Source organism: Sminthopsis crassicaudata, chromosome 5 (assembly GCF_048593235.1).
Source record: "Sminthopsis crassicaudata isolate SCR6 chromosome 5, ASM4859323v1, whole genome shotgun sequence".
Lineage (NCBI taxonomy): Eukaryota > Metazoa > Chordata > Mammalia > Dasyuromorphia > Dasyuridae > Sminthopsis > Sminthopsis crassicaudata.
Window position 1 is genome coordinate 290679970 of NC_133621.1, and position 25155 is coordinate 290705124.

The 25155-nt window shown below is 40.6% G+C and overlaps 2 protein-coding genes and 1 long non-coding RNA gene across 3 annotated transcripts in view; 1 reads left to right on the plus strand and 2 right to left on the minus strand.

Moving 5' to 3' along the window:
• Positions 1–1688, minus strand: part of NT5DC3 (5'-nucleotidase domain containing 3) — a 92517-nt gene extending 90829 nt beyond the window's left edge. The window contains exon 1 of the mRNA XM_074271421.1: positions 955–1688. Coding sequence (XP_074127522.1) covers positions 955–1165 — 211 coding nt within the window. The 5' untranslated portion in view covers positions 1166–1688. The remainder of the gene's footprint in view (positions 1–954) is intronic.
• LOC141544831 (uncharacterized) lies at positions 702–23737 on the plus strand. The gene is made up of 4 exons (XR_012482818.1): positions 702–994; positions 21914–22014; positions 22323–22377; positions 23226–23737. It is a non-coding gene; the product is annotated as an uncharacterized LOC141544831 (long non-coding RNA).
• LOC141544830 (putative tetratricopeptide repeat protein 41) overlaps positions 16288–25155 on the minus strand; it is an 81632-nt gene continuing 72764 nt past the window's right edge. The window contains 6 exon segments of the mRNA XM_074271423.1: positions 16288–16989; positions 17075–17204; positions 17896–18029; positions 18975–19081; positions 19083–19143; positions 20569–20716. Coding sequence (XP_074127524.1) covers positions 16323–16989; positions 17075–17204; positions 17896–18029; positions 18975–19081; positions 19083–19143; positions 20569–20716 — 1247 coding nt within the window. The 3' untranslated portion in view covers positions 16288–16322.

The window sequence follows — 25155 nt, forward strand, 5'->3', positions numbered from 1 at the left end:
GGAAAAAGGGAGAGGAAGGGGGGAAAGGGAGAGAGGGAGAGGGAGGGAAAGAGGGAAGAGAAGAGGGGAGAGAAAGGAGGGAAAGGAGGGAAAGGGAGAATGGGAGAGAAAAAGGAGATGGAAAGAGGGAGGAGAAGGAGGGGAGAGAAAGGAGGGAGGGAGAAATGGAGAAGGGAAAAAGGGAGAGGGAGAGGAGAAAAAGGAGAGAGGGAGAGGGAGGGAAAGAGGGAGGAGAAGGAGGGGAGAGAAAGGAGGGAGAGGGAGGAGGGGAGAGAAAAAGGAGGGAGGGAGAAATGGAAAAGGGAAAAAGGGAGAGGGAGAGGAGAAAAAGGAGAGAGGGAGAAGGAAGGGAGAGAAAGGAGGGAGAGGGAGGAGGGGAGAGAAAAAGGAGGGAGGAAGGGAAAAAGGGAGAAATAGAAAAAGGGAGAGGGAGGATGGGGCAGAAGGAAGGGGAAGAGAAGTGGGAGGAAAGCTCTTTGCCCAGAAGACAAGTTTAAAAGTTTCTCGGACATGCATTTGCAACCTTTCCCGGAGAGATGCCCGCTCAAGTCAAGTTCAATGCTAATCAGCGTGGGGCCATTAAAAGGGTCGGTAAGGGGGGAGCGATGCTCCCGCTTCCCTGAAGGGCCAATGCCGCTGGCACTAGCCCAGACGCTAGCATCCCCCAGCTCCTTGCCAGGGAGCCTCGGCTAGCTAAGCGGCCCTCGCGGGGAGAATCCTGCAGACCAAACACTTGAAGCAGCCCGGCGCAGTCCCGGGTCCCGCTCCAAACAAAGGTCTGCCCAACCGAACGGAAAGCCAGCTGGACAGCGGCCCCGCCCTCGCGGCGCGCTCCGGCGGTCCGCCGCAAACTCTCCAGACCCCGGTCCAGACGGATCGCTAGCCCCGGGGAGGGGTCTCGGGTCAGAGCCGGGCTGAGGTGGGCACGCTCCGCCGCGCGCCGGCCGCACTCACCCTCCGTGCCCCTCTTGGCCTCCCGGTAGCGCTCCCACAGGTAACTCTTCATGTCCGGGGCGGGTCCGGCCGCCGTGCAGAAGCCCCTGGCACGGCAGCCCAGGCTCCCGGCCGCAGGAGCGAGCGCCGGGGCTCCCCGAAGGCAGGCGCCCAGCAGCCCCCGCGCCGCCGCCGCCCGGCCGCCCCACAAGGGTCCGGCCGCCGCTGCCATGCTGCCCCTGAAGCTCAGCGCGGGGCCGGCGGCACGTCCGCACCACCCGAGAGCTTGGCAGCGCTGCGTCTGCAAGCACGTGGCGGCTCCGCTGCCGGCGGGGGCGGGGCGCCCGGGACCGGGGGCCTAGTCTTCGGGGGGCTCCCCGGCTCCCCCCGGAGGCCGGCTGAAGTCACTTCCCCGCGGCGGCGGCGGCAGGGGCGGCAGCGGCCTTCGCTCCCCGGCGCCTGGCGCACACAAGGAGGCGGTTTGGGGAGAGCACCAGGGCATTGGTGCAAGGTGGCACCGGGGGCGGTGCGGGGAGGCTGGGCCAGGGGCGCCTCCGGAGCCAATGCAGACACGGGCAGAGCGCGGCGACGCCGCCCGCCGGCCTCCTCCACTCCCATCCTCCGGGCACTGGCCTTGGAAACGGGCCCGGGGCCCTGGGGAGAAGCCTGACTCCGGGAGACCGCCGGGAAGCTCTCGGCCCTGAACCCACGGGCCTGCCGCTGGCTGGGAATCAGGGACACCTGCTCCCCGCCCCCTCCGCCCGGCCCGGCCTCCCGGGACTACGAGCCGCCCTCAGGGCTCGCAGCTTCGGGACTTTTAGCTTAAGGGAGGCGAGTTCAGCGGAGAGAGGGAGAGTCCCAAGAAGGAAATAAATGCAGGGACTAAGAACCCGGAATCTGGCCCAGGAATCCAACTTCAGATGGGCGTGGCGTCCCCTTCCGCTATTCCACTTCCTAACCCTAATTCCAAACATTCGGGCGAACGGTGGGACCGGGGGCCGCACGCACCTCTGAGGCAGGAAGTCGTGCAGGCCAGTTTCCCTCCCTAAATTTCAGTTTTCTCAGCAAATTTAAATGAAGCTAAAAATGAACGCTAAATCTTTGATTTTCATCCCGTAGTTTTCAGTAGCTAAATGATTTTAACCAGAGGCAGAGGTAAGTGACTTAGCCCAGCATCACACAGCTCATATGTGAGATTAACCTGGAACTCGGCTCTCCCTGAATCCAGGGAGCCCAGAGGCCTCCCAATTAGAAAAGAGCCTTCCACTAAAGGCCTCATCTGGGAAAGATTTCCATTTTAATGCACAATCCTTTCTGTGTCTTGGACCAACTTAGCAGCCGGTGATATTTAAGGACTCCTCAGAATCTGGTTTTGTTGCCCAAACTCATCATTGAAGGGAAAGTACCACATTTCAAATGGAGGTTAATTTAAAAAAAAAAAAAAAAATCCTGCCCCAAGTCCATGAACCCTCTGAAATCCATCCATGATCCCACGTTAAGAATCCCTGGGTTGGAAAATCTCAATAGCTTTATGCTTCCACCTGGTCCTGCCTACTGAGTAGAAACATTTCTAGTAAAAGCAGAATGCTGAACTGTGAGTCTATCCATCCAAAAATCAGCCTCCAATCGTGTGAAGAGGCTGGAATTTTCAGGTACCTTTGTAGAGACATTGGTCTGTAAGTGTATTATTAGTCATAGTTCACTTGCAAAGTACCTAGGGGTTCTGACAGTGCTAGGAGGCTTGTCTACAATGTAGAATTATCTTCCAATAGTCCTCAAACTTATTAAATAGGGGGCCAGTTCCCTGTCCCTCAGACTGTGGGAGGCCGGACTATAGTAAAAACAAAAGCTCACACTCTGTCTCTGCCCCTCAGCCCATTTGCCATAACCTGGCTGGCCGCATCTGGTCCAGTGGCCGTAGTTTGAGAACCCCTGATTGTTCTTGACCCTCCCCTTAGGCTGTGTTCATGGACCCCGCTAATTAGTCCTCATCCAGCTGTCCCACTGAGAGTCCTCAAGGAAAGTTCAATCAATGATATAGTCCTCCCAAGAGTACAGAAAACCTGGGCAGTGGCCAACCTCTCAGCCCGTGGTCCCATTTACCCACCAAGTGGCTAAAGTTGTAGCCTTATCTTGAAAGGAGATGATGGGGTCAGCTGATCCTGTTAACCCATTAGCTTGCCTAGTAAACAATATCACTAATAGCTAACTCCATCTTCTGGTTTCTTGTACTAAAGCAGGGGAAATATAATTTGCTCTTTCCCCCACTTGGCTTCTTTCAAAACCTCGGATTAAGGGAATAGCATTGAGACTGGCAGATCTGAAAACAAGACTTTCTATTGTTATATGTGGGCTGGAGTTTCTCATTCAGAGTTAACCTGTACTTTAGGAAAGGAAAGGAAAGGAAAGGAAAGGAAAGATGTTCCACATTTAGACCAATGGCTCTCATTTTTGACATAGAACCTGGAATATTTGAGGAAAAGGCAGTGCTGCCATGCCCTCAACCCTTGAGGGTTCCTCAGGGCCAAGTCAGAGAGATACTCTAGAGCAAAGGGGAAGGCAAGTTAACCAAACCAGAACAATTAGGCAGAACTTCTCACCCCACCCACCCATCCATCCCCTATCTCTCCCTGTCCATCTTTTTCTGTTTCTTATTTTTTTCTTCTGTGTATGTGTCTGTCTCTGTGTATCTCTCCCCCTCTTCTTCTCCTTCTCCTCCTTCTTCCACCTCTCCCCTCAGCCCTCCTCTTTTCCCCTCGACCTTCTCCCTTCTCCCACCTCCTCCTCCTTTTTCCCTTTCCCTTCTCCTTCTCCCTTCTCTCTTCTCTCTTCTCTCTTCTCTCTCTCTCTCTCTCTTTTCTCTCTCTCTCTTCTCTCTCTCTCTCTCTCTCTCTCTCTCTCTCTCTCTCTCTCTCTCTCTCTCTCTCTCTCTCTCTCTCTCTCTCTCTCCTCTCTCTCTCTCTCTCTCTCTCTCTCTCTCTCTCTCTCTCTCTCTCTCTCTCTCTCTCTCTCTCTCTCTCTCTCCTCTCTCTCTCTCTCTCTCTCTCTCTCTCTCTCTCTCTCTCTCTCTCTCTCTCTCTCTCTCTCTCTCTCTCTCTCTCTCTCTCTCTCTCCTCCCCCACCCCAAGAAGATTCATCTCTCTGACTTCAGATGTGGTCTCTAACACTAGCTGTGTGATCCTGAACAGATCACTTAACCCTGCTTGCCTCAGTTTCCTTATCTGTAAAAATAATGAGCTAGAGAAGGAAATAGCACATCAATGAAATATCTTTGCCAAGAAACCCCAAGTCACAGAGTTAGATATGACTCAAAGCAACAGCAAAATCTCTACATGTAGGACTTTGTAAATATTTGTAGTGAGCCAGAAATTTCTCTGAGAATCCACATGCTTGCTATTAACTTAATTATTATAGTCATTAATAATCAGTCTCTGTCTCCTTGGAGAAAAGTCATTTATTTATCTAGCATTTTTCTGCCCAGGGCTTCAAAATTCTAATCATTCTGATTAGGGAAGGGAAGGTTTCTGCACCCCAGATCCCTTCCTGGAACAGTATTATTTTTTAAAAATCTGATCAAGTGTACAAGAAGATGAGACAGCTAGATGGCACCATGGATAGAACCCAGACCCTAGAAGTCAGGAAGGCCTGAATTCAGACACTTATTAACACCTACTAGCTGAGTGACCCTGGGCAAATCACTTAACTCTAATTGCCTTTCAAAAGAAGTACAAGAGATCTTAATAGAGGATAGTGCCCTTAAATCCAAAGCAAGACAAACATCGACTAAGTTGGGGGCTAAAGGACTTGGTGACAACTTGCTGGCAATCCCATATATACATGCAGAACCCAGCAGTCATACATGATCTCCATTCAGTCTATTCAATCACCTCTTCTTCCATCCCCCAGTGGCAAAAGAAAGCAAGCAATTTGACAGTCAGTTATTCTATGTTTGAAGTACATCCTCTAGTGGAAGGAATTGTCTCTGACAGCAAAAAAAGGTAGCTCAAAGTCTGGAATGGTTTTCCTTTGTGCTGCTATAGCACAAGGAAATTCTGACAATAGTGTGTTACCTCTAGCTCTTATTATCCGCCTTGCCCGGGCTAATTCAGGATAATGGCTATTGGCTAAGTCATAAAACAACAAGAACTGATGGCTGTTTCCAGATAATTTTTTTTTTTTAAATAAGAATTGTGATTGTTTCTTTGGAATAAAAACTTCCCTCTATCAATGCAATTTTTTGTTTAGCTTTATAGACATATCCAACCTCAAATAGAATTTTCTTGGCAAAGATAATGAAGGGAGTTGCCATTTCCTTCTCCAGCTCATTTTACAGATGAGGAACTGAGACAAACAGAGCTATGACTTGCCCAGAGTTATGCAGCTACTTTCTGAGGCTGGATTTGAACCAGGGAAGAGGAGTGTTCTATAGTTATTGAGTTGACTGGATCCCTGGGGGCTTAGCTGATTTGCCCAGAGTCACACAAATCAGTATTTGACAGACAAAGACAGTATTTGAATCCAGATTCTCCTGATTCTGATACCAGTTCTCCATCCATGACACCATGATACCTCTTTTCAGAGTAATTTTAGTAACTGAGATGTAAAAACGGCCAGTACTGATGATTAAATAATATATAATGTTATATTATATAACACATAATTTATATAATAATCATCTAAAGGTTTTTTTTTCAATTTCCCAACCCTTTCTAGGGTATATATGCATCATTTAAATTGAATGTGAACCTCAATTAAATACGTTATTAAAATTCTTTCTCCTTTTTCCATACCTTTATTTCCGGCTATCTACCATAAAATGTTCAGCTTCCTCTTCTCCTCTAAGAATCCTGAGCTCCCTTCAAAGCTAACCTCTAATAGAATTTACCCTACTCTTCCCCCAAGTCTTATTGCTATCCATTGGCTGTACATATTACTTTGCATTTATTCTTCATGTGCTTTTTCCTTTTATGGGTTAGACTTTGTTGGCCACAACACCACTTATAGAATATACTATCCCCAGGCTGAAATGTTTAAACTCGTCTTTTGTACAAAATAGGCACTTAATAAATGCTAACTGAAGATAATTAAGAAAATGTCACTGAGAAAATTGGAAATACTCAGATTTCAGAATCATACATTTTATTTTGAAATCTTGAAATCAATATATTAAGCACTAATTTGAAGCATTGCAGGGGAACCTTTCTGCAGGAAGAGCATAAATACAAAGAAATGTAGAAAATGAGATAGGGAGTAAATAAATGTGGAACTGAGAGGAATGGAAAGCAAAATTTAGCCCACAGAGGGACTTCTGGTCTGAGCAGCTTCCAATTATCTTTTTCATTCACTATATGGCTATTATGTGAACTGAGGTAGATATCCCCAGAGTATGATTGCTAGGAGCTTCCAAGATGCTGCTGCTTAAAAAAAAAAAAAAAAAAAAACAACGTGGAGGCAGTAGGGTGGTATGCAGTAAATGATCATATAAACAAGCAATATTATTCACTGGTGACACCCTCACTCTTGCCACTACCACTATCACAGAATTTTATAGATAAAGAAGTCTTTTGAGAAGTCTCTCATTTTACAGATAAGGGAGACTACAAGAGATGAAGTGAGCAATCTACCATATAGGAAGGAACAAAGCCACAGTTTCGACTACTGTTCTCCTGATAGATACCAAAAACAATGTTCCTTCTATCACTGGAACTGCCTTTCAGTAAATCATCAAGGCTAAGCAGGGGAAATATGAATAGCTCTTCAAAATATACATTGCTCCCTTTTTTAAACTTCTCTCCCTTTCTAAGGCTGTCTTTAATGTTAATTTTAGCCAAATTTTGCCTATATCAAAGTGCTAGAGGCATACTGTAAGCATTTGCCCTTCCAGTTTCTTAAACTGTGGTTCACAATCCCACATGGAGTCTTGTAACTAAGGGTAGGGGGTCACAAAATTATGATTTATTATCAGTAAATGTTTAATTTATATCTGATGTTATATATAAAATTCTCAGATGAAAAGGGATCACAAGTGGAAAAAAGTTTAAAAAGCCCTGCCCTAGTTAGCAGCTTTCCTAAGACAGTCCCAAGTAGAGGAAAATGTGGTACAGTAGATAGAATGCTGGACCTGAATTTGAATTATGTCTCTTACTGTGTGTCACTGGTCAATTTAAGTCACCTCTGTATGCCTCAGTTTCCTCATCTGTAAAATGAAGATAAGAGTAACACCTTCTCTGGGTGGTTATAAGGATCAAAAGGTGTAACATACTTAAAGCAAATTGCAAAGCTTAAAGCTATGTTAGATATTAATATAATTCTGGAAATACCCAATTTGTGAACATATCTCTGAAGATATCAGGGAATGGTCAGGTACTCCTGTGGCCATCTTCTGGGATACTTCTTACAGGCAAGAATGTTGATCTAAATAAGTTAGTGCTCCATTCCACCATTCCAATTTCAATATTCTTCAAAAGCAACCAGGAAAAGTTAAACAAACTTGGGTTCCAACCAGAATTGATTGCTAGATTATGGTCTCTAATTCATTCTGCTATTTACTTCTGTTTTATGGGTGAGCTCATCGGGTTCACATTCACTGTAATGATTGTCACGTATTTCTCTCCATCCCACTTTGTTTCTTTTCTCTTTTTTGTCCTGTCTTTACTCATACATCTATTTTGTCCTATTTGCTTCTAACCACTGTGCCCCTTAACTCGCCCTCCCTCTTATCATAACACCCCTTTTTCATCCCCTTTCCCTCCTATTTCCCTATTAGTTAAGATGGATTTCTATAAATAACTGAGTGTGTATATCTGTATGTTTGTGTATATGTGTGCATTCTTCTCTTCATGAGTCAATTCCAATGAGAATAAGGTTCAGTCATTGCCCACTACCCATCCTCCATTTTGCCTTCCATTGTAAAAGGAATTCATGCTTCTTTTATCTGAGAAAAATTTCCCTTCTCCCTTCTATTTCTTCCTTTCCCCTTCTTCCAGTGCATCCCTTCTTCTCATGCCTTCATTTATTTAAGAGCTCATAAAATCAACTTATACCCATGCCCTCTATGTAAACTCCTTTTAAATGCCTCAATTATAAAATTCTTACAAGTCACATGAATCATCTTCTCATATAAGAGTGTATACAATTTGACCTTATTGCTCTATGTTTCTATTCATCCCAGGTCTTTTCATTCAGATTGCTTAAAAGTCCTCTTTTGATTAAATATCTATTTTTCACCTGAAGGATTATCTTGTTTTGCTATGTAGGTTTTTGGTGGTTGTAATCCTAGCTCCTTTGCCTTCTGGAATATCATGTTCCAAGTTTTCTGCTTCTTTAATATGAAAGCTGCTAAATCTTGTGTGATCCTGACTATGGCTCCACAATAATTCAACTGTTTTGTTATTTGGTGTGGGTTTTTTTTTTTCCCTAGTTGCTTGCAATATTTTCTTCATGACATGGAAGCACTGGATTTGGGCTATGATATTCCTGAGAGTTTTCATTTGGGGATGGTTTTCAGGCAGTGATCAGTGGATTCCTTCCATTTCTATCAGGGCAGTCCTTTATAATTTCTTGAACTGTCTAGGCTCTGTCATAGTTTTCTGGGTATCCAATAATTCTTAAATTATCTCCCCTTGATCTATATTCCAGTTGTTTTTCCAGTAAGATATTTCACTTTTGTTCATTCTTTTGACCTTATTTTATTTCAGAATTCTAATTTTTAATTTTTAAGGGATTATTTTCTTCAGTTAGCTTTTAGACATCCTTTTCCATTTGGTGTATTCTGCTTGTTAGGGAGTTATTTCCTTTAGCACATTTTTGTGCTTCTTTTAATATTGTTAGATACAAGCCAACTCAGAAAGTCAGGTAACAAAGGAAATTTTGTTGAAAGAGAAAGTCCAGAGAAATTGGACTGGCTCCATCCTTCTAATGGGAAGAGGGAGCACTAGATACAGAAGCAGACAAGCTTTATGCTGTTAAATCAGTTCCTTCCCTTCCCCCAAGAATGGATTGGTTAATTCCCCTTAGGGTTACATCATTTCTTAAATGCTACTCCTGAACATATTCCACCTCCTTTGTCATAAATCCCTTATTATGTTAATAAGGTTCTAATTCTATTTGGGGTGTGTCAGCTTGTATGCATGAAGCTTATTAAGCAAGCACAATAAAGAAAAGCCTTTTCCAGATCCTTGACCCTGGTCAGTTTAAACCAGTTTCTAGCCTAGACATCTTTATCAAAAGTTTGGAACCAAATCTTCTTCTGAAAGCTCACTGGTCAGAGATAACTTATCTCACACTACTTAGAGGCTTACAACATTCAGTGGAATATATACTGTACCTAAGATATACTATAAGATATTTAATATGTATGGGAATGCCTGCCATCTAGGGGAGGGGGTGGAGGGAAGGAGGGGAAAAATTTGGAACAGAAGGGAGTGCAAGGGATAATGTTGTTAAAAAAAAAAAATATATATATATATATATATATATATATATGAATATGTACTGTCAAAAAAATGTTATAATTATAAAATTAATAAAAAACACATTCAGTGGAAACTTATCTGTTCAAGGTTTTGGAGGAATCAACATTTAAAATCTGTGTCTCTCACGTTAACTGTGTCTAACATTAGGCCAATTCTGTTTTTTAAAGTGTGATTTTTTCCTTCAATTTTTTGTGCCTTTTTTTTTACCAGCTACAAAAGAGCTACATGTTAGTTGCAACAGAGTATACGAATAGATGATACAAAAGAGTGCCTTTTTTACCAGCTACAAAAGAACTACATGTTAGCAGCAACAGAGTATACGAATAGATGATATAAAAGAGCAATAGCAAAATGTTGCCCAAACCAACTCATCATTTTGCTTGGTTAGGTCCCTGCTGACCACAAGCACTAACTCTCAAAATGGAAAGTCCAAACGTGATTTCAGACATTTGACGCTTACTAGCTGTTGTGATCCAGACAAGTCACTTAACCATAGTCGCCTCATCACCACCACCACCCAAAATGAAAAGGACAATGTACTGTCTTCATGATGCTTTCCAGCCATTACCCTCAAAGAGATGCAAGGGCTGCCTTGATTCATTATCTTCCTAAGGTGGCCAGGACTGATTTGACTCCTTTTTGGTTTTGATGGGCAACTCCACAAATTTCTGAATAATTCTACTATATGGCAGTTAAAGAACTAGCTCAGAAGAAAAGAAGTCTTCATATGGATTTCAAAAGCATTTTTCATTCTCTATTAAATGTGCTTTTCACAGTGTCTCGTTAACACTGAATAGTACTACTATGCACTTAAGACTCAGAAATTCTGAGTTGGAAAAGACAGGAAATTCTTGTTTGAATTTGATATCCCCACTAAATGAGCATTCAGCCAACTCTCTCCCTCTAGGAGCGACTTATCTCAAGGTATCTCTGATTGGGAAGTCTAGAATGAGTAACCTCTGCCTCAGAAGCTTCCACTCACTGTCCCTTCTCCTCTTGGGTCAAGTTGAACAAAGCTAATTTCTCATTCATTTGACAATGCATTCAATAACCGACGACATCTGTGATACTCTTCTTCCCCCGAGTTTTCTATTATCCAGACTAAATAAACATCCTCAGCTTGTTTAACCAATCCTTGGTCATCATCATAATTTATGATTTAGTGGGAAAGAGTTATGGATTTAGAATCAGAGAAGCTGGTTTTAAATTTCAGGCTAGTCTTTTGATCTTGGGAAAAATCACTTCTTTAGGTCTGTTTTGACATATCAAAAATGAGATGCTTGGACTGGATGATCTCTAAATTCCCTGCCAGTATTAGATCCAGAGCTTTTAAACCCCTTCAAAATTGTGGCCTAGGGAGGTGATTTTTTATCTGCCTCACTTTCCCCTCCAGACTCCTCTGGGCCCAGTGTGTAAGAAACAAATGATCTTACCAAGAACTCCACGGACTCACTGATAAATGCAGGAAATATTTATTTTACATTTTTGCAAGAATAGATCCTAGATGAAACTCCAAAGGCAGCATTTTATTTTCTATTGTGAAGAACAAGTTCCTCCCCTGATTCCTCATTAAAGTTACACAACATGAATCTCCACCTCCATTACATAGCCAGTCCCTGCTCCCAAGGAACTTACATTCTAGAAGGGGGAAGGTAACAGAAGAGGGCAAAGGGCAAAGAATAAAAGATTCTAATCTCACACCATCACCCCTTTTTATGAAAGTCAGTCCCTGTCCCCAAGGAGCTTACATTCTTTTGGAGGAAGATAACTACTCTTGATTATTTTTTGATATTCTTGTGGATTTCAATTTTCTAATTTAAGTTTCATTTCTCCAATTAAATTTTCATAATGGTGGAAACCAAATAAATGCCCATCCATTTCTCACGAGTGGCAAGATATAGATCAAGATGAGTAGAGATGGCCCTGGATGCAATTAGAGACCTTGGCCTTTTGAAGCTAAGTCTTCAACAAGTCTCAGTTTGACTGAGGCAGTACCTAGTCAGTGATTAAGGCTAGGGAGTAACAGAGGCAAAAAATCTCCTCTTTCACCTAGTTCAAAAAAACTAAATAAATAAATGAATGAAACTGGGAGGGGAAAAGCTTGAGTATTTCTGGCCAAAGCAGAAATAATTGTTGTATACATTCAATCTGAATCAATCAGGACCCCAAAATGACCAAATGGAGCTTGGCCTGGAACCTATTGGTGGCCAATGAGAATCAGATTGGTTTTGATTTAAGGTTTGGTCCTTGAGAAAGAAATCTAGCCAGTAAACCCCAAGATATCTTAGCAGGGTTCAGAGGGGCAAAAGAAAAAAAAAAATGCTTTTAGCTACACCCAGTGAAAGAACTCTGGGAGGTGATTATGAACCACTACATAGAATTCCCAATCCCTCTAATTTTGTCCACCTGCATTTTGGATTTCCTTTTCAGGGTAATTGTACACTATTTCAAAGTCCGATTCTTTTTGTACAGCAAAACAAGTGTTTGGACATGTATGCATATATTGTATTTAATTTATACTTTAACATATTTAACATGTATTGTTCAACCTGTCCAATTGGGGTGGGGGGAAGGAGGGGAAAAATTGGAACAAAAGGCTTGGCAATTGTCAATGCTGTAAAATTACCCATGCATATGTCTGGTAAATAATTAATAATTTTTATTAATTTAAAAAATGCTTTTAAGAGCATCTATAGATAAGAGTATGATACCGTTTGTGGACAGAAGGAGGGAAGGAGAGGAGTGAAGGAAGGAAGAAAGGGAGGGAGGGAAGGGGGAAAGAAATCTTCCAACTGATCAATTCCAGGTCAGCTTTACCCACAGAGATGGTTGTTGTCCTCCTTGCTGGAAGAGGACCATGACATCAGGGAGTGATGCATTTAAGTGAGGGAGAGAGCAGAAATTTACACACTGTATTTTATAAAATGATAGTGAAACCAAATCTCCAATCAAGCAAAATCATCCCTCAAGCATTTAAATATGTATTATATAAATATATCTTTTTATTTATATATATAAATACAATATGTATCACATATATAAAATTTACAAACATTACATTTATATATGACAAATGTTTTATTTATATAAATTTGGACCCATATCATTTATATCTTGAGCATTATGTATTTCTGGAAAGACAACAGGCAAAAAAAAAAAATTGAATAAGCTAGCATTAGCAAATAAACCATGTCCATCAAACTCACATTTGGCTTGTGATACTTCAAGCTCAACTATGTTACACAGTGAGGAAATATGAAGAAAATGGCCCTTTTGTATGTGAGGCAATTGAGGCTAAATGTCACACAGCCAGGAGGTGGGAAGTGTCTGAGGCCACATTTGAACTCAGGTCCTTCTGACTCCAGGATCAGTGCTCTATCCACTGTGCCAATGCCATCTAGCTGCCCCATAAATGGCATTTTTAAAAAACAGAAGTGAGAATAGTCAGACCCAGGCAAGAATATACAGGAGGGAAATCCATTCTGGAAACAGCACAATATTAAAAGTATTGAGGGCTTCATTTTTCAAGATTCTGAAAATACTGAATGGATGAAAAAAAGTTATGGATGGTAATTCCCATGTGAAAAAAAGGCAACTAGGACAACATCAGTATCTTTTGACCCATATTCTTTTTTCTCATTTAAAAAAAAAATCTTTATGTTGAGGGTCTCCTTAATGAAAATATGAAATAGGCAAGTTTTCACAAATGACTTAAAATAATCGCACAGAAGACCCTATTCTTACAGCCACACAACTGACTGAGAGGGAGAGAGAATTGGATTCTGCTGCAGAGTACATTTGATTACAAAAAGGGGAAAGGGGGGCAGTCTCCAAAGGACCAAAGACTTTCTACCACATACTAAGATCAACAATGATAACTTTGTTCTATAAATGCTCTGCTCATGACCGTTAAATGAAGCATTAAACAAAGAGATAGACTAACTAAAACTTTTTGCCCGTGTGATATTTCGGTAAATAGTGAAGTTCTCCAAGACTCCTTTTAATGGAATGATGCTGTTGCTGGATGTAAGCTCCTTGAAAGCCAGGGCTATTTCATTTTTTTGTCTTTGTATCCCCAGTGCCTAGCACAGTGCCTTGCATCTGGTAGGTGATTAATACATGTTTGTTGAATTGAACAACTGATTGACTTAGAGTCCTTATAGAACCTCCTCTCTGAGATCATTTAGGAGCATTTAGGAGATTGATTCAGTAACTCACAAAGGAAAAAGCAATGGGGTATTAGGATATATATTGCCCAGGTTAAGATAGTTGGACAGAGTATCCAGTAAGTTAGCCCACTGGTACATACTTGCTTGTTTGTATTTATCTTGAACAGGTGCGGATGGACAGGAAGCTAGGCTCCTAATGGGACAGAAGGAGCTTAACAAATGCTTATTCAGTGATTGATAGAAACTTACATAATATTTTCAATGATGGCAGGACGTTCCTAATATCCTTTTTTTTTTCTTTTTTTTTTTTTTGCTTTCTTTTTTTTTAAATTTTTATTTTATTTTATAATTATAACATTTTTTTGACAGTACATATGCATGGGTAATTTTTTACAACATTATCCCTTGCACTTACTTCTATTCAGATTTTTTCCCTTCCTCCCCCAACCCCCTCCCCCAGATGGCAAGCAGTCTTATATATGTTAAATATCCTAATATCCTTTTTTTCCCCCTGAGGCAATTGGGGTTAAGTGACTTGCCCAAGGTCACACAGCTAGGAAGCATTAAGTGTCTGAGACCAGATTTGAACTCAGGTCCTCCTGACTTCAGGGCTGGTGCTCTGTCCATTGTGCCACCTAGCTGCCCCATACCTTTTTTTTTTTTTTTAAAGTTAGATTATAAGCTCCCTGACTGGCTTTTTTATTTTTCTTATTTGTATCCACAGCATTTAGTGCAGTACCTGGCACAAGGCAGATGCTTCAATGTTTATTAATTATTGACTAAAAAGTATGAATATATGGAGCCACATTTTTATTTATGTAAATACTGATACCATATAGTTACACTGATACCATATAGTTACACAGATACCATATAGTTACAAATCTTAAAACATTACAATATGAAAAGCATATTAGTTACAGTTGATAAGGGTAATGGAAAGACACAACAGACCAGGCCTACATAACACATTGTCAATGATACTTTATGCAGAGAAAGTCTCATAAGAGAAATCAAGGCCCTATTTGGCCAGAGGGCAGACTGGGCCAGTTGTTTAGTTACAATGAGGACACAGACAGACAATCCAAGGCCCGGAGCATCCCCCAAATGTGACAAGGGACACAGGGTGGCAGAGGGGAAAGAGCAGTGGCTTTGGGGACCAAAGGCTCAGATTCAAATGTCACCACTAGGATTTACTACCTATATATCTTTTGACAAGTGACTTAATCTCCCTGAGTCTCACTAACCTCATCTATAAAATGGAACTAGAAGGCCTCAAAGGGCCCCTGGCAGCTACAATCTGACTGTTCAAAGGAAGGTCTCCTAACCTGAACAGTCGATTCCCTCTGGAAGGTGATGCAGACAAGATCACACAGGATTAGAAATTTGTGGATGGATGGAAATCTGCTCTGTTGGAGGGAGCATCCATCTTCATGTATGTAACATAATAGTTATTATTATATACTTTATATTATGTAATATTATATGTAATAGCAGATACTATATTATATATAATAGTAGTTATATATTATATATAACAAGTATATACTATATTATATATTGTGTTATAAATAATAGTTATTATATACTATATTAGATAATATGTATAATATTACATATTATTACATATAATAATATTACATACTATTGTATATAATAGTTGTTATATTAATTATGATGGCAATAATAATAAGATATGAGAATAATAATAACAAAGCTTTAAGTTTTGAGAGCATTATACATATCTCATTGGATATCTCACAGCAATCTTGGGAGAAAAGTGCTTTTATTACTCCTGCTTTATAGTTGAGGAAACTGAAGCAGACAAGGATAAGTGACTTGCCCAAGATCATATAGCTAGTAAGTGTCTGAATCTGGATTTAAAACCCCACTCTCTTACTGTTTTATCTAGCTGCCTCACATATGAAAGAGTAAACAATAATAGTAAAGTGTTATACATAAAGAGAGGATACAATCATTATCATTATTCTTCAGTTCTACAAGAATTATAGTTTTTTTTGTTGTATTTCATTTCTTTCACTCCTGTATGACTCTTCATGATCCTATTTGGGGTTTTCTTAGCAAAAATATTGGAATAGTTTAGCATTTCCTTCTCCAGTTCATTTTACAGAGGGAGAAACTGAGGCAAAGAGAGTTAACTGACCTGCCCAGGGTCACACAATTAGTAAATATCTTAACTCAGATCTTCCTAACTCCAGGCCTGCTGCTCTATCTACTGAGCCACCTGGCCTCCCAATTATAGTTTTTTATTTACATCTATATTTTTTCCCCTGTTTCATGAAGATGCTTTATAATCATGACATTGTTTTGAAAATTCATTCATAATTTCCAGACTGTTATAGAGGCCACAGCATTCTATCATGAACACCTGGATAATATTCCTTTAAATATTTTACTCCAAAATGTAAATTTGGAGTAAATGTAAATTTTTTTCTAGGGTAAAACCTCCCAGAACAGAAAGTCCTGTAATTCTACCTATATCAATGTTATCAGGAATTATAAAGGTTCCTTCTAGATCTTTTTGGTTAAAATCTGTGACACTAACATTCTGGAGAGTTTTTATGATCACATAAGTAATCCACCAGTTATGAATTTTATCAAGGCATTAAGATTACTCTTTATTTTCTCCAAGGGTCTTAAGAAAAATAGGCAAATGACTGCTTAGAAATAAAGTCACACTTGAAAGAACATGGGTGTATTTGATAGATGTTGCCTACAACAGTCTTTATTGCTTATTGCTTTCACTCAGTTTTTTCAACATTCTCAAATCAGGCTGCTGTCTTTTGGGTGGAAGGGGTTTATGAAAAGCTGTATTTCTTCCTGATTTCTGAAAGAGCTGATTTTCTGGTGAAGTTTGTGGCCTGCAAGGAATTTCTAGGGAACTGATGGTATTAAGAGACCCTGTTATGGATGTTTGTGGGGACCAGTTATAAGAGGCCGCTGAAGATGCTCTTTCTCTTGGAGATTTTAATATGTTTTCTGGGCTGCCAAAAGTTGTGTTCTTCCCAGAAGCATCTTTCTCTTTCTTTGGCAACGTGTTCTCCTCTCTACAATTCCATAATTCCGTATTGTTCTGCGACTGCTGCTTCATGATCTCCTTTGTCGGGCTACAGGTAATGAATCTCGTGCCCTTCTGCCCTTTTCCTAAAACACTTATAGAGTTACTGTCCTCTGAGACTTTGTAAGAGTCCAGGCTCATGGCCCGCTGGAGCTTAGCAGCCGTGCTACTGAGCGGAGATTTTAGAGTGCTGATATTCTGAGGCCGATGGTATTCCAGCCTCCTCTTGGAGAGTTTCTCCTGCACTAAGATCCCCTTGAAACTTTCATGACTCGAGCTCCGTACTTGAAGACTCCCTTTGTTTTGGCCTTTTCTCTCAATCTCCCTCAGAAGGCTATAGAAAGCAAAAGGGACCAGGTAGTCTTGATGTTGCATGAATTCCAGGAAATATATGTCTTAAAGACTGAACGGAGACTTACCGGAGGAGCTCAGATGTGGATGAGTGAGAAGGCCCCAGGTAGGTAACTCTTAAATCAAGTGCCCTGTGCAAAAATCCAGTTGCCTCTTGCTCAGACTGACCGGACACGTCAATTTTCATCAATTGACCAGCTAGGTAGGAAGAAAAGAAACATATCTTAATCCATATACATTTCAATTTGCACCTTCAGAAAGTTCCAAGACTGGAGAGCAGAGGATGAGATGGACAGATAGTGTCATGGAAGCAACCAACATGAACTTGGACGGACTTTGGGAGATGATGGCGGCAGAAGGGTGTAACATGCCATGGTTCATGGGGTCATGAGTTGGACGTGATTGAGCAAATGAACAACGGTCAGTTGATAAGCATTTAGTAAGTGCCTATTATGTGCTGGACACTATGCTCAGAGCTTAATTATGTATGTGTATATGTACTCTCCTTGTCTCATTAAATTGTAAATCTGGTCAAGTAAGAATTATTTCATTCTTTGTAGTATATCCCCAGCACGGTGCCCAGCACATAGTAGGTGTATAAGAAATGTTTTTCGACTGATTTGCTTAAAAATGAAGATGAGAACTTTGGATTGACCAGAAAAACAATTATGGCTGACCACAGCCTTTAAAAAGGGAGTGCTTGATGGATCATATCTCCTTTGTTATTCAAAAATAATCTTGTAAGAATAACATCAAGGATCAGTGTTCACCTGTGATCTCATGGCTCCAAAGGGTCAGGAACAAAACTGAGAAACCAGTACAAGACTCATTTCCCTCTACTGTGCTACCTCCCAACGGTCACCAGCTACCAATAACATAAACTAATTACCTAATTTACACATGACATTGCTGAGGCTGATATTAAGCTGCTTTTTTATTTGGAAGGAGTTAGTCAAGAGTTCCATGTTTTCTTTTATGCTTATCACTCCTCTGTAATACTCAATTGCATGTTTTCTTTGTAATCTGAAAGAGAGAGACAGAGAGAGAAATGGAGGAAGGAAGGAAAGGAAAGGGGAAGGAAAAGGAAAGGGAAGGAAAGGGGAAGGAAAAGGAAAGGAGAGGAAAGGAAAGGAAAGGAAAGGAGAGGAGAGGAGAGGAGAGGAGAGGAGAGGAAAGAAAAGGAAAGGAAGGCGGGAAAAAGGGAAAGAAGGGAAAGAAGGGAAAGAAGGAAGCAAGGAAGGAAGGAAGGAAGGAAGGAAGGAAGGAAGAAAGGAAGGAAGGAAGGAAGGAAGGAAGGAAGGAAGGAAGGAAGGAAGGAAGGAAGGGAAGGGAAGAAGAATTTGGTTTAAGTTACAAGTTACTGGTATTTACTGTGCCATGCCCTCCATCCCTCTGGGGTCATCTTGGGAATTTTTCTCTCCTTTATCTCTTCCTTTACCCATTATACAGCCTCACTCATCCAGTCTCGCCCCTCATCCCATACTTCCCCGTACTTCTACGTTCTCACCAAGCCAATCCAGATGAAAATCTGGGTAAAAGGGTTTTATGTGTCAGTAACTTCAATCTACTTGCCTTCCTTTGGGTAAGCGGTTCTTGAGATTAGGCAATGGAGGCAGGGGGAAAAGAATCTGGGCCTGGCTATGGAAAGGGAAGTGAGTCTCACTAAAAGAAGACTACTTGTTTCCTTCATATTTCTCTCTAAGGCCTCCCCTTACTAATTCAACTGGCCCTCCCATTAAGTTTCCTGGCAACTCAGTCTCATTCTCATGTCACTGCAGCTTAATGGCTGTTCTCAACTCTTGTTCACGGAGTTGGAAATGAGGATATTATGATTAGTGTTTATAAGCAGAGAGGTGGCCAAAGCATCCAGGAGGAAAATTATCCCCCCTTGGTGGGAATCCCAGCCCTTCTAGCCATTGGTATCTCGTAGAAAAGGATCACAGAACACAAACTCCATCACTTGGGAACTCTTTATTCAAGCTTACTTTTCAGTCTTTTTTATGGCCACTTATTAAATCTGCCAAATATTCCTTAATTTCTCCAACTAAGAAATGATTCTCTCCAAATAAACTTTTTTCGAATACTTAAGCATTCTTGAAATTTCATTTTTGCAATAGAAAAGTTCCCAAGAAGAGATCTGAAAATGAAAATACATTGTGTTATTAGGCATAATAAAACTGGGTTAACATTTTTGTGAGTTACTAGGAGTTATCCTCATATTAAATCTTCTATTTCATATGAAATTCTATCTAGAGAAGCAAATTCATTGGTCTGTACAGCATGTAAGGTTTTCCCCAAAGGCTACCCTAGGTTCAAATCATTCTGTAAGGATGGGCCAGCAACCACTCAAAGCCATAGAGAGTTCTCATATGTATTTACTAGCCCAACCTGAAGGATGTGCTAATTGAAAGCAAAAGACATTTAGTTAAACTAATCAAAAATAGCAAAGGTGACAAGAAATTGTATGGAGATAATATGGCCAAATTACTTTTTGTGTAATTTAAAAATTTTTTTTTCCCCCTGAGGCTCGGGTTAAGTGACTTGCCCAGGGTCACACAGCTAGGAAGTGTTAAGTGTCTGAGACCAGATTTGAACTCGGGTCCTCCTGAATTCAGGGCTGGTGCTCTATCCACTGTGACACCTAGCTGCCTCAATTTTTTTAAAATTTATTTTAAACAAATACAAAATGACTAAGGAAAAAAAAAAACTGTGATATGCACAGCAAAACATGAGGATTTAATATAAAACAATAAATTTCCACTTCAAGAAAATCTATTTCATAAATATTACATGATATTTTCAAAGCTGCCAGCTTTTCTTTCCTTCTTTATAGATTTTTTGTTGTTGTTCTCTGCCGTATAATTTTTGTTTTTTCCTTTTTCTTCCTTCCCCTAAAGGAGGCTACAATTAAACATGGAGATATATGGGTATATGTGTGTGTGTGTGTGTATACACATATATATGTGCATATGTATATACATAGATATACACATTTATACTCACACATATATGACTGTATTATGCTTAAATCCTATCATTTGTTTCTCTAAGAGTAGATAACATCTTCCTTCATATGTCCAAGTATTTCCATGTTTTTCTTAAATCAACCCATCATTTCCCCCCTCATAGCAATATTCCAACACCAATCATATGCTATCTGAAAGATTGTCTATGAAAGTTTTTTCCCCAGTTTTATTTCTGCTGCTCTACGTTCCCTTTGAGGCAATGGTCTTTTCCATCAAAAAAATGTGTAGAACCAAAAATTTTTCTATCTATCCCATTATCTTCCCAGAATCCTCCCCACAAATTTAAAAATTCTTTCCCTCCCAAATCATCTGTATACCCACTGAGAAAGGAAGAAAAATAAAATTTCTACTACAAACATGTATAGTCAAGTAAAATTAAGCCCCACTTTCAGCCAAATTACTTTTTAAGGTCATGATTTGTCAGCAGTATTAGGACCTTAGACTTACATTAAATGGCATGTGGGATTAGATTTTGCATGAACATACTAATCACTAAAGCCTGTGCATTAAAAAAAATGTTAAATAGACCTACTTACTTCAGAATCCCTTCTGTGCATCTCAGCATGGCAAAGTCATATGGGCTACCAGCAAGTTGTTTTGAGAGGTCAACAGTATTTTCTAGCAAGTGATTTTCCTTTACAGCTCCTTGACTTATTGTCTTTGCCAGATTATGTAATACCCTGCCTGCATGGAAAAGGTGTCAAAAAAAAAAAAAAAAAGGAATATGTGCTTGAAATGCATTTGGCAATGGATTACTAAAGATGCCAAGATACAAAGGATTTCTGACAATCTCTGCTTTATCTTCTATAACTAAGAATATCTAAAGGGAATGTGATTTGTGGCAAAAAAAAAAAACACTTGACTATGGGAACAAATGTACTGGGTTTAAATTTCCACCTTTGTGACTTTGGACAAGTCTTCCCCTCACCCTGTACTTCAGTTTCCTCATTTGTAAAATTAGGCAATTTACCTAAATGGTTTCTATATCATCTGTTGCCAAGTCTAATCAGTCCCACCTATGCAATGTCTTTCATTTCCACCCCCCTTTTCTCCACTTATACAATCTATCATAGTTTATAACCTCATCAGTTATTGTTTGGACCCCTGTGATAGCCTCCTAATTAGTCTTGCTGTTTATGGTATCCTCCACAGCACTACAAAATTGATATTTCTAAAACACTGATCTGACCATGTCACATCCTTGCTTATATTCAGCAATTCCCTATTATTACTAGGATAAAATGCAAAGTCCTCTACCTAGCATATAAAACCCTATCCAAACTGGCTCCCATCTCCCTTTGGAGCCTTATTTTCTATTTCTCCCTTCCCTCACTCCTCTGTTCCAGATAACCTAGCCTCCTACCCCTTCTCCATACATGATAGTCTATCTCCCATCTCCACACCTTTGCACACATGCATCTCACATCTGGAAGGCACTCATTCATGCACATTAGAGAATCCTCTTAACATTTTTCAAAGCACACCAAAGTTATTTCACCTTTAACACAAGGTCTTTCTTCATCATCATACTTCAACGGCACCTTCTCCTTCACAGCACCTTCTCTCTCCCCGCCCCCCCCCCCCCTCTCTCTCTCTCTTTCCTCCTTCTCTTGTTCTCTTTTCTTCTCCCTCCCCCCTTCTCCTTTTCTCTCATTTTACTTTGTGCAGATAATTGGATTTGCTATTATGTTGAATGAAAACTCCCTGAAGGCGGGGCTCTTTGGTTTGGGTATGTAGGTCCCTGCTACCTAGCACCATCTCTCTCCATAAATAAGACAAGAGATATTTTTTGAATTGGCTTGAGTAGAATTTTTTGAGTCAAACTTATGACTTCATTCAACAACAGTTTTTCATTCAGTGGTTGTCTCGATTTTCTTGTAGATTGTTGATGCTTCAGTATATCGATGTAGAGTGGTTTTCCTGAGGGAGATTCTCGTGGCTTGTAATATTTGTGGACCAAAAAGGATTTACTTCCCAATTTGGTAAGAGAGGGGAGAGGGGACTTACTTCAGCTGGATGAAGACATTCAGAGAACCTTGATAGAGATGAGAGTTGGAGGGCCAGACTTTTGAAGGGCAGTCTAGAGTCTGAGTCCAGGCCATAGACTTGGAGGGAAAGCCAGCCTTTATCATATCCCCTGAATCTTAATACCTTCAGGTTAAAATTCCCCTCCATGAGATTCTTCCCTCTTTTTCCCCATATGAGCTTCCTGAAGAGCTGATTCTTGTGAATTCTTTGGCCTGCCCTAACTTAGTCTATTTCTCTAATTATGTGCTGTTTTCTTTGACAGATTTGCCTTCTGTATGTGATGGTACCTTGTATAAGCAACATTTGGAAGAATAAGTGTAAGTCAAGGTCTACTCCTTTACCCCTGAGAGCTATCAGGGAAAAGACTTTATTCTGAAGGGGGTAGATGGATATATCTAGCCTATAGGAAACCACCTCAGAGACAAGAGAGATCCCACATAGCTGCAATGGACTTTGCTCCCCTCACCCTTAAGCTGGCCTGCTGATAGTGCGGGAGTGTCCCTCCTACTCTCCACAAAGGTAGGCCAGACCCAGATTATTCTTCTCTAAGCCCACCTTGACATGTATCTTTTGCATATATTATCCTAGGAATTCTCAACCTGAGGGGCATGTATTTACTGTATGCTGTTTTCTAATATTTTGATCACTATTCCTATGTAATTGACTTATTTTGTAATTCTATGCATCTTCTTTATGCATTTAAAAACATTCAATTGGGTGTGTGTGCTTCAGCAGATTGACTGCCAAATCAAAAAGATTAAGAACTCCTGTATAAGAAAATCCAACACACAATATGTTACACCGACCCTATAGACACACAGTAGCCATGTAAGTGATTAAATGGTGCATGGGGAACTATTTTAGAGCATCAGGTGAAACAATCCCAGTGTCTTTTCCACATTAGTCATTCAGATTCACATCTCTCTGGTGCCATAGTGCTTAACTCACATATGAATCCCTGCAAATGGCAGAACATTTGGCAAATAAATTTACATGACAGTCAGCACTGTTTCTTTCAGATCTGAAAGATCCTTCAGAAGCTAGAAGTCGCTGTGACTTAGTCAATGCCCTCACAAATGCAGCTTCCAGAATGGAAAGGAAGGGACTATTTGGAAGATATTGCTTGTCATTTTTACTCAATTCATTTCTTGTTATTTATATGCAGTGTTCTTCAGTTCCAGCTTTTAAAGAGCCAGGATGTTACTGGCGTCAAAGGAGAGAGTGCAGAGATCATCCATCTAGTCTAACCTGTCATGGAAGGACCAGGCGGCATTGGAGAAAAGTGCTGTCCCTGGAGTCAGGAGTTCAAATGCAGCCTAAGACACTTACTGTTTTACTTTGGACAAGTAATTTGCAACTTGATCTCTGTCTCATTTTTTTCAATTGTAAAATGAAGATCATACAATCAATCCTCAGCTTTTGCAGAGGTTAACATTCTAGAAAACGGCGCAAAAATAAAAACACTAATATTAATCCACTGGACCTATAGGAAATGGGTTAGGTTCCCACAAATACCCAAAACTGTAATTTTTTGCCAGAGATTGCTGAAAATATACTTTCCAGCAAACAATTATTTATTTTTTTAAAAAACTTTAATTCTGGTAATATGCGCTTTTCCTAATCCAGTAACCGTGAAATAATCCATAAAATGTGGTACACAAAATAAAATTGATAATATGCAAAATATTTTTTTTACTACTACTTTTGTAGAATTCTGTAACCTTTTGTATCAATATCTCAATTAAAAAACCAAACGGAACAACAAACAATATTGATATTCTGTTTTCCAACCCTCTCTACCCAAATCAAGGGAGAGGTCGTTGGGACTTAGTCACTGCAGCTGGAAGAAGATGCCCCTGAGACTGGTACAGTCTCAATGTCACCTCTGATACCCCAAATGCTCAGGGAGTTCTCTTTACAACGGTACAGTGAACAAGCTGAGGGAAGTACTGGATACCAGCCACTCTACAAGGGATGACACCTCTCTTATTTTTTCTTCTCTACTGCATATTGCCATAGATGTTGCCAATAAAAGGTGAAATGAAAAATGACATGAATGCCTGAAGTCCTGAAAGTTAAAACTGTGAATGATGAGGTTTGAATATAATAATATCTAATACCATAGCAGGATCAAATGAGATAATATTTTAAATACACCTGGCACATAGTGGGTACTTAATAAGTGCCAACTCTCATATTATTCCTATTTCAAATGCCTTGGAAACTGAGACTCAGGCAATTTGCCCAAACTCACGCAGCCAATTTGTTCATAGACACATGGATTCTTAATGTTGAAAGGAACCTTAAGATACTGTGTCAATCCCTTTATTGAACAAATAAGGAAATTCTAGGAAGAGGCAGGCTGGAAGCAGGGCTAGTGATCTGTGGGGCCCTATGGGTTCCCAAGTGATCCTCATAGCTCAGGAGGCATGGTTTGTCTTGCCTGAAAATTTCAGGCTCTTGCTTCCCTTCAGAGACCTCAGTGTCAATAATGAAAATGACTGATCACTTATCCCCAGGTAATAGAGGGGTAGAGGGTTGGGCTTGAAATTCAGTGTGGGGTCTCAGGTGGTCTGGGGATCTTGGACCTCCTGCCTAGGGATGGCAGATGATACGGTATCAAGGATGGCTGGCCCGTTCTCACAAAGAGAACCACCTCCACATGGTAATGACTGAAGGGGCCAGGCTGGAAAGAAGGGTGGTAGTCTAGGGGATGCTGCTACTGCCAAGGCTCTGGGGCTCAGAGGCTGAGTCTGGGTGTGATGGTAGTCAAGATGGTTTGATTCGGCCTGCGCATGTTGGCCCTCTCTCTCCATCAGGATCCTTGGTTTGCTCCAGCTAACTGGCTTGCTATTTTCTATCACTTTATGGGCAAGGATCATGTATATGTGTTATTCTTATCCTCCTGATATCTGTCCCTGATGCTGTAAAGAAGCAGAAATGGGCCTTAAAACAATACACATCAGAGAAATATGTGCTTGAAGTGTTCCAAATTTTAAAGTATTAAGGGATCTTGGGACAAGGTATCCAAAGGAGGGGAGAGGAAAGGGGAAAGTAGGAAGGAACAATTATTCCTTAGGCTTCTACATCTGCCA